The following is a 9,582-nucleotide window of genomic DNA, read 5'->3' on the forward strand; positions in this document are numbered from 1 at the left end:
TTTCAGTTCAATATTTAAGGTTCTTAGCATTGAACCTATTGTGTATTTTAACATGTGGATTCAAGTTCAGATGAACTTGGTGTTGTAACGTTGCATCCGCCTCTGATTGTTATATTCCTAGATAAGTCTACTAAGTGAGTTGAAAGATGCCTCTTTTCATTTTCTTAGTCACTTTAAGGGGGTCTTTTAGAATTCAGTAGTGCCCCTAGCTGAGCTTCTGGTTATGCATAGTTATGCTTATAATCAAAGAAAGGAAAGGTAATCAAGTTCACATGTTCTTCAAACCACAATTGTTTTCTTGTGTTGTGTCAAGATTACATTTGTGCTTTATGTAAATGACCACATATTTGCTCTACAATGTCCTTACAGCTCCCATTCTTTACCTCAAATGCAAACCTTATATCTAAAGAGAAATACTACACATTCCATTGTGAAATGAATACAAGATTATGATACAAACTCTAGAAAAAGAATGAGGCATCGAAATCCTATCTAATGCTGGGACATGAGAGAATTTTGGCATAGCGATATGCAGCTGTTTAAGCATCTAGCAAAAAAAGATCATGGCAGAGCATTTAGACTTCCTCCTCTGCAGCACCAGGATTCTTTTTTGTGTTGTCAATGCTCATATGGTTCCAATTCTTGAGCTCTTCTTCCGAGTCTTCAAGAGTACCACTAAGGTTTTGCACCTTGTATTGGTGTTTCATTGAAAAAACTAGGAAAACCAAGTAATTGAGTACTCCGAGCACTGCTAGCACCCAGTAGAAATAGTCCAGCCTACCGTTGTTTAAATTGCTTTTGAGCCAGCTTCCGTTTGTTACCTTATGTACAAGTGACACTAGCAAACTACTCATAAAAAATCCCATCGAGAGTGTGGTAAGAAATAAGCCCGTGCTCATAGATTTCATCCCTTCTGGTGCTTCCCTGATGAAAAACTCGAGTTGTCCAACGTAGGCAAAAGCTTCACCAGCACCCACAATGAAGAACTGAGGGACTAACCAAAAAGCACTTATGCTATAATTGTGTTTTACGGCATTTTCCCTTCGTTGCTTTTCTACAAGAGCTGCAGCTGCCATACCAACAACAGATAGTGTTAGTCCTATTCCAACCCTTTGAAGGCTTGTGAGTCCTTGTCTATTGCCCGTGATTTTTCTAGCGATTGGTACGGTGACCCTTTCGTTTATGGAAGTAAACAAGAGTATCGAAATAAAGAGAAAGAAGGAAAAGGACCCTGCTGGGATGCCAAATTTGCCAACGTTTCGGTTCATGAAGGTAGCTTGCTCGATGCTGAAGGTATTCATCTGAGAATAAACTGTCCAAAATAGTATGCCCGTGGACCATATCGGAATCAACTTAAGTACCATTTTCACTTCTTCGACTTGAGTAACTGTCGAAACTATCAATGGATTGTTCCTATTTTCATTTGCAACTGCGTAATCATCAAGAATCGCTGCCTTGTCAAAGCACCTGTTGATAACAAGAACATACTAATTAGCTTCTATATGAAAATCAAGAATACATGCTTCTAATTTGCTGTTGTGTTTCATTTAGTTCTTGCTTTCATCCTAAAAAGTTCATTCAGTTAATAAATCTAGTTAAAAGTGTCAAATTTTGCAGAACAAATTTTGATTCAAGTGCCTGTCAAAATAATTTAGTTTGTAAACGAAGTCCCACGTGGAAAGTGGAAAAGAAGAAGCAGCTTCTTATATACTCGTATGATGCCTTTTGGGAAATCCATGCCTGCTTGGCACAAAGTGGACAATATCATATCATGTTAAGAGTATCTTTAGACTACTTTAACCCAATAGAATATGCCTATTACCCATTTTGTGTCTTTCCCTTTCCCTATTCACTGGCCCAACATAGTCCACATGGAAAGTAGAAAAGAAAAAGAAGCTATTTATAATGTATCGGATAGTCTTAATGATGTGAGGCCTTTTGGAAAAAACCGTGTGTGCTTGATCCAAAGTGGACAATATCACGCCATATTAAAAGTATCTCTGAGCCAGTTTAGCCCAGCGGAATATGCCTATTACCCATTTTGTGTCTTTCCCTTTCCATATTCACTAGCCCATCCTTCTCAAAATGTTTAAAAGTAGGTGAGAGAGCTAGAGTTAAATATAAATCTCACCTCAAAGTTTCTGTATGTGGTACTTTTGCATTGTGATATTCATTCAAGGATCCAGGATCTGAAGGGTGAGAAAGCTTTCTCTTTCTCCAAGCCAAGAACAAAACTCTCCATATTATAGTCAAAGGACTTCCCTCTGCCTTCTTGAATCTGTAAAATTTTGTTCCACCAAGCAATACAGCCACTGCTAGTACCATTGTGCCAGCTGATATTCCATAACCCCACCCCCTTCCAACATTGTCTTGTATGTACACTAACACAGTCACAGCAAACAAAGATCCAAGGCTTATGCAAAAGTAGAATCTGTTGAAGAAGTATGTCATGGCCTTGTTCTCTTTAGGATTCGACGAATCAAATTGGTCCGATCCGAAACCGGACACGCTTGACTTTATCCCGCCACAACCGACAGATATGGTGTATAATGCTGCGAAGAGGAGAGCGAGCTGCTGCCCGCTGGCTTCAATGCAGTGACCTTTCGACCTTGAGTCGCACACAGGAGGCTTCATACTTGGGATGGATGTTGCAAGTGTCAACAGTGTTACTCCCTGGTTATAGACACATATTATGTTAGTTGTATGTTTGACAATTTCTTGTTTTGTTACTTACTTCACACTTTCAGAGGTGTTAGAAGACATAATCAAAGAAATCTAATAGCTATAGCATCTAGTTACTGCATAAGGTAGGTTCGCGATTTTAAAAGTGTTGAAGGCATAACCAAATAAACCTAAAGTGCGCTCTCTTTAACAACTAAAGCATTTAGTTACTTCATAAGAAACTTCGCTCTTTCTGATTGAAGACATAATCAAATAAATCAGAAGTTTGCTCTCTCTGACAGCTAAAGCCTCTAATTACTTCATAAGGGAAGCTTCACACTTTCAGAAGTTTTGAAGATATAATAACATAAATTAGAAATGAGCTCTCTCCAACGGCTTAAGCATCTAGATGAGATGGTCACACAATTCAACATGATATTAAAGCAGGCAGAAGTCTTGTGTTCTAGTATTAATGCCGCTCATTACTAAAAAGAACTTCCACGTGTTTGTTTCAATGCAATAGAATCAGAACCACAAATGAGGAGGTGCATTGAAAACATCGTTAAACAAGCTAAAAGTATGCTCCCTCTAATAGTTTAAGCTTACCACAGCAGAGATGCAACCAAAGATTGCAATAGTTGCATAACGACCGAGTTTGGCGTCCGCCAAGAAGCCACCAAGGAGGGCAAGAAGATTGAGCGTGCCCATGAAATTGGTGACAATGTTGGCAGAATCAGAGGATGGAAGATGTAAATCTCCAACCAAGTAAGTCACCAAATTCATAGATATTCCCATGACACACAGTCTTTCCGATAACTCTGTTCCTGAAACAGAGGAACCAAAAAATATTAACATTTTGAGACTATGAAAAACATTTTTGTTGTGTCCAAGAATAACAAAGTTAGTTTCATGGTGCTGGAGAGCATACCTAGGATGAGCCCTGCACCAAGCCATCCTCCAGTACGCGATTTATCGACTGGATTTCCACGATAATCGACTAGAGCTCCATCAGCTGAACCATCTTTTTCAGCATGGTTATGAACAAAACCCTGTAAAAGAATGATTGAAAGAAAGAACACATAAGATATCTAAGCATGAAATCATTTCAATTCTTGAAATGAAGAGAGAACAGTTGAGTTTAGCATAGTACCATTGTAGTGAAATATTTGTCTTCACAAGAGAGAAAGGGGATAGAAGAGGATGGTTAGTTTGAGTAATAAGGAGGGAGGGAAGATATATTTATAAAGCAAAAAAAGAGAGAAAATGAATGATTAGACAAAATGTTGGAAAAATTAGGCATTAACTACAACAGAATTTTCATGTTAAATATCTTCTACTGATTGAATCATTGAAGGATAGTTGTGGAAGGATCATTATGTGGTAAAAAAATTAACAAACCCCACTGAGGAATCAGATTGAAAAATGTCATTTCTTTGATCCGAAAGTGCTTCTTATCTCCACGGAACAGCACAATGGGACCAGCCTCTTGGTTATCCCTACTTATTCATTTTACAAGACACACATGGTTTAATTTGAGGCTTTGATGTTATCTCAAATTGGTAATAACATGTGGAAAGTAATTAGGAAACTAACTTTACTTTATGTTGCTCTGATTCTTTAAAAATGACAATTTATGCGTGTATTTTTGAAGAATCTGACACAGTTGTTGCAACACTTTTGGAGAGTCTGCACCACATAGGTACTCAGTGTAATGTTAAAGTGGGAAATTATGGGATCCCAATAAGAAATTACTAAATATCTAAAAATATTTTATTGTAAATTTAGTTATTATTATAGTATGGGTCGATATAGTAGCCTATAAACTTCAAATTTTGAATCTGTCTCTGATGAAATGGTGTCCATGGTTGTAAATGATGGCTAGGAATGGAAAGCAAGCAGCTATACAAGCGCGTCTGCAGTTGAGCTGGGGGCGTTATGCCGACTAATCTTTTTTTTTTTTTTTTTAATGACCGAGAAATTGGCCTGGGGCCGATCAACAATACTTTATCCTTCTCCACTTAAATATCAAACTTATTTTGTATGGCATAAGACTCGGACGAGTGACCTAAGTCATAAGTCCCTGAACCTTTGCCACTTAAACTAAGGCTATGCGTGGAACGCTCAAACCGTGTCAATGGTTGTAAATCGTGGCTACGAATGGAATGCCTCCAGCTGTCCGCGGTTGAGCTTAGAGCGTTATGCCGACTAATCTTGAAAATTTAACTTAATAATAGACACTGAATCACTATTATAGAAGAGACAGTCGACGATGGGATCGACATGGCTGCTTCTTTGATATTAAACTCAAAATTGTGGGCACTTTGGTCTTCTTAACCTTTGGCTAATCTATTATTTCTACACACTCTTTGCCACACATAACTTTCCCTACTCAAGTTTGTATTTTTTCACGTGGACCCCATGTCCCTGCCCTAATCAAACCATTGCTCACCTCTGCATATTTCAACTAGATCTTATTTAACAAGCAATAACCGTACTTAACATGCAATTCTCTCTACCATTATCCATGAACTATGTATTAAAACTGTGTAAATTAATTAATTTATCTCTTCTATTGGTGAAACTTTTTCATTTGTTTGAAGTACCATAAATGGCCAGATGCCTTTTCCGTTTTGGTAGTATTAAATTTTATGAACTTAAAATACTTTAAACTATAATTAACTACTAAACTAAAAAATAATCAAGAAAATTGTCTTACACACTATCCAATCTTAATCATGTAATATAAGACTTAATAATATTAAGACTTTGTTGAAAATTTTAATAATTAAGACCTATTCCGACCCCTAAGTCTTAATGTAAATAAATGCACTAATGGCCTAAGGTGTGAACTATTCAGATTCAGACTTTCATTAAGTACAAACAAATGAGGTCTAAGAAAAAGCTGAAAAGGATCACTTTATTAATTTTTCAATTTCAAATTATTGTTTATCAAATTTTATTTAAAGTCAATTTGAATTTTGTGACTCAATATGATTAATTTCTAGAGCGAATAAGAAATCGATTCACTTTTAAATGGCCCGATAAAATAGCTTGCAAACCTTAAGCCTTATAAACTATACAACGTATATATCTGATCTGAAAGCAAGACATTTTTTTATTTGACAATTTGTGAAAAAAATAATGAATTAGGCCCATAATAGTAATATGAAATATCGAAATGATTAGTACTCCATCCGTCCCAATTCATATGACACTTTTTTATTTTTTTTTTCAGTCATAAAAAGAATGATAACTTTCTATATTTAGTAACAGTTTAACTTTAAAAATACTTAATGAAATGATTTATAGCCATACAAATATATAGAGCTCATTTTAGACCACAAGTTTAAAAAATTTTAGTTTCTTTATTAAATTTCGTGCCAAATCAAACACATTTATATAAGTTGGATGGAGGGAATATCATTGATGTTCGGTCAAAAATGCATATATTTAGTCATTGTTGCCTCAAATTTTAGTACTTTTAATTGTCTTTTCAGTATTAATTATAATAAGTTGTGCTTAATATTATATTTTTATTATGTAGAAATAAAGCGGTGTGAAGATGAAAAGATTTGAAGCAAAATTGAATAAAACGCAAAAGAAAAAGAAAGAGAAAAAGAGGATGAGATAAGTGGCAGACATCATAATGGCCTAATCATTGGCAATTAAGAAAAGAGAAAAACATTAATAATTGAAAGGAAAGAAATGGAAAAACATACCAGCTAGGCGGCAGAGAGAATTGGGCTGCTGGAAAAGTGTGTGTTACGCGACGCTCAACCTAACTTTTGGCGAAATTATTTATGGAATTTTTACGCGTTATAGCTACTTCTAATACGTAATTAGTGATAATAACTACTTTTTATTTTAATTACTAATAATAACTAAATACTTTTCTAATTTAACTATTATATCCCATCGATATTTTTGAATTACCATTTCACAAATACTAAAAATTACACTTATTTTTTTGGTAACAATATTAATACTTAATATACATTACCATTCTCTCTCCTTTTTCATAACTTCTTACCTTTTATGAGTCTTCTTATAACACATTCTCACCAATCAAGAAGATTCGTATATTTTTTTTTTTTTTGTCAAAAAAAAAGGAAAAAGAAGCCTTAAATACTCACGTTCTATCCCCATCTCCTTTGTTTAGGGCTATTTGTGTTATTATTCTTACTTGGTGGAAGTGATTGTTTTTGCTTGAGCCATGGTGGTGGTTATGGCGGCGCACACGAGAGAAGGAGAGAGAAAGTTTTTAGGGTTTTGAGAAGACGAAAAATATATGTATTTGTGTATGTTCTATGATATAACTACCAATTGTTATGGTTGGTGGTGTATTTTTGTAAGTTTTTCTATATATTTGTGTATTTTGTTCAAATTAATTCCATGGTTCATCTAGTTTCAAATTTTATACATGGTAAGTTTTCTATATATTTATGTATTTTGTTCAAATTATTCCATCAAATACATGGGTGATGCAAATTGTTACTTCACACAAATACATGAGATTTAATATAAAATACATGGAGTTTGATTATTACATTAGATGCTATCAAATACATGGGTAAATAAAAACGAAATCAATATTGAAAACTTCAAATACATTACCACTAAATACATGGGTGATGCAAATTGTTTCACACAAATACATGATATTTAATATAAAATACATGGAGTTTGATTGGAAACGTCAAATACATTAGTTATGCTATCAAATACATGGGTAAATAAAAAACGAAATCATATTCAAAACTTCAAATACATTGACGTTTGATTGATCGTGTTGTTTTGAAATCACATAAATACAACTTGAATCTTGAGACGAAATTTGTGAAATCAAAATGGTGTTTTTGCACGACGTGATTGATCGTGTTTGTTTTGTCAATGTATTTTCAGAGGTGTTGAAGATTTAATTTGAAATTTGAATTTTTACGTTTGAATGTGGAAGAATGCATGGAAGAAGAGAAACGTGTAAGGAAAGGGAATATTACAGCAGATTTTGCGGAAAAGAAGGTAAAAAATATCTTAATTTCTCATTTAATTTCTGACCTAAATTAAAGGAGCCTATTCCTTTTTTTTACCGCATGCTCATGTATTTCTTGCGGGGAAAACAAATACATGCGAAAACATACACAAAGATTTTTAATCGAATGGTAATATTAAAAGGGTGGCTACAAATGGTAGGAAGCTACAATAAGGTAGTCATTTGAGAAATTTTACCATTATTTATTCCGATATGGACTGGGTTATTTTGTTTGGATTTTTATTTCTACACCTATAAATAGTCTATAACACAAGGTTTTACATAATTTTGGATAGGTTGAAATTCTTAGTTCAGAACTTTAGACCTAGAAAGAGCTTGGAGCCGCTGTGGAGACCGTAGTTACAGAATTTTATCTTCTCTTCTCTGTAATACTTATTTTGACGTTTTTATTCAGATGATTTGTTATTTTTCTTCCATGTTTATGTAGAGCTAAACTCTTTAGTTCTAGGGCTTTGGTTCAAACATGAAAGTTGACGTTTGATTATCGTTTCTATCTATTAAACTCTCACATTTTTGGGTTGCTTATTTATTCTTATGCTTAATTGTTTAATTACTTGATCACTATCTATGGTGCATGAATTGGACTTGAAAGAGAGAATTCACGTACGTAATAAGAATAAATAGAGTTTGTTTGATTTAATCGTTTCGCTATTGAGGATAGAGATATACCCTTTAGCCATACTTAGTTTATTACGGAGAAATAAATGCGTTCTTATTACCTCTGACGACCATAGAGATATAGGCGTTATAGTAGCATCTACAGACCTGTGAGAAGTTCGAGAGAATATCATAAAGCTATAATTAATCCGTCAACTAGTAACCTAGGTAGAGCGATTTGAAGACTCAACTAGATTGTTAGCGGTCATAGCCCTAGATCTATCTCTTCTCCGATAAAAATCCGCTCTTTCTTGGTTGAAGCTCATTATTTGTTTTCTTTTATTTTTATTTAGTTCATAAATATAAATTTGGATTTTATTTCTTGTTTAGATAATTAGCATTAGTTTAATTTAGTAAATAGTTAATCATAAGTTCATGTGGGTACGATATCTGGACTTTATTCCTATATTACTTGTACTATCGCGAATACTTGCGTGTGTGTTTTGGAGCAAAAAGTTTTTGGCGTCGTTGCCGAGGACTTATAAGTTAACTGTTTATCTAGATTAAACTTTTCTTTTGTCTATTCAAGTTTTTTATTTTATTTTATTTTTATTTTTAATTTAATATTTTAGTTATCTTTCTTGACATGACATCTTGGAATAAAAATTGATCGAATATTGGTTGTTCCTATTTTGGCGATTCTTGTCTGATTTGTGGAGGACCCCACTTGTGGAAACGTTGTCATAATATTTCTAGAAATGGGTTGTGCGCACTTTGCCTCAATCATTTGAGTGGAATGTTTGTAGTATATGTGGTGGTCAAGATGACCGTTGGAATGGTTGCCCAACTTTTTATTCCCCGTCCCGAGCCCTTTTATTATGATTCTCCTATTGTTTGTGATGTTAACAGGATTAATGGAGTGGAGGATGTGGAAAGTCTTGCTCGGGTTAGAGATATGATGAAACAAATAGTGGAGCAGGACACATTAATAAGAGAGCAAAACACAGAATTAGGGAATGCCATAGAGAGGATTCGTGTAAAACTCACAGAGATACAGGCTGGAGCTGAAACTTGTAATGATCTGTAAGTTACAGGCTTAGCCAATACCCAAAGCGAACCTCAAACGGAAGAAGAGAGCGAGTTATTGCAAGGAGATAGTTTTGAAGCAACAGAGATAGTGAGCCAATCTTGGCTAACGGAACAAACTCAACAAATGAAATTTCATGGGTTTCTCCGTGATGGTCTTACAAACATGGTGATACAATTGATAGAAG

General features: G+C 34.5%; 1 protein-coding gene across 1 annotated transcript; it reads right to left on the reverse strand.

The window, feature by feature from the left end:
- Nucleotides 1–275: 275 nt before the first annotated feature.
- Nucleotides 276–3,967, reverse strand: LOC132031089 (protein NRT1/ PTR FAMILY 6.4-like). The gene is made up of 5 exons (XM_059420950.1): nucleotides 3,812–3,967; nucleotides 3,590–3,710; nucleotides 3,268–3,485; nucleotides 2,132–2,673; nucleotides 276–1,467 (listed from the first exon to the last, which is right to left on the reverse strand). Exons 1-5 carry the CDS (start codon nucleotides 3,812–3,814, stop codon nucleotides 576–578), a joined length of 1,776 nt encoding a protein of 591 aa, XP_059276933.1. The 5' UTR covers nucleotides 3,815–3,967; the 3' UTR covers nucleotides 276–575.
- Between the last annotated feature and the right edge of the window lie 5,615 nt (nucleotides 3,968–9,582).

The sequence above is a fragment of the Lycium ferocissimum genome, chromosome 9 (genome assembly GCF_029784015.1).
Source record: "Lycium ferocissimum isolate CSIRO_LF1 chromosome 9, AGI_CSIRO_Lferr_CH_V1, whole genome shotgun sequence".
In the NCBI taxonomy this organism is placed as follows: Eukaryota; Viridiplantae; Streptophyta; class Magnoliopsida; order Solanales; family Solanaceae; genus Lycium; species Lycium ferocissimum.

Excerpts from the sequence above, each read along its gene's own strand:
- LOC132031089 (XM_059420950.1), bottom strand. Across the intron at positions 3,486-3,589 it reads TGGTGCAGGGCTCATCCTAG|GAACAGAGTTATCGGAAAGA; the intron begins GTATGCTCTCCA and ends CCTCTGTTTCAG. Across the intron at positions 1,468-2,131 it reads CCACATACAGAAACTTTGAG|GTGCTTTGACAAGGCAGCGA; the intron begins GTGAGATTTATA and ends TGTTATCAACAG.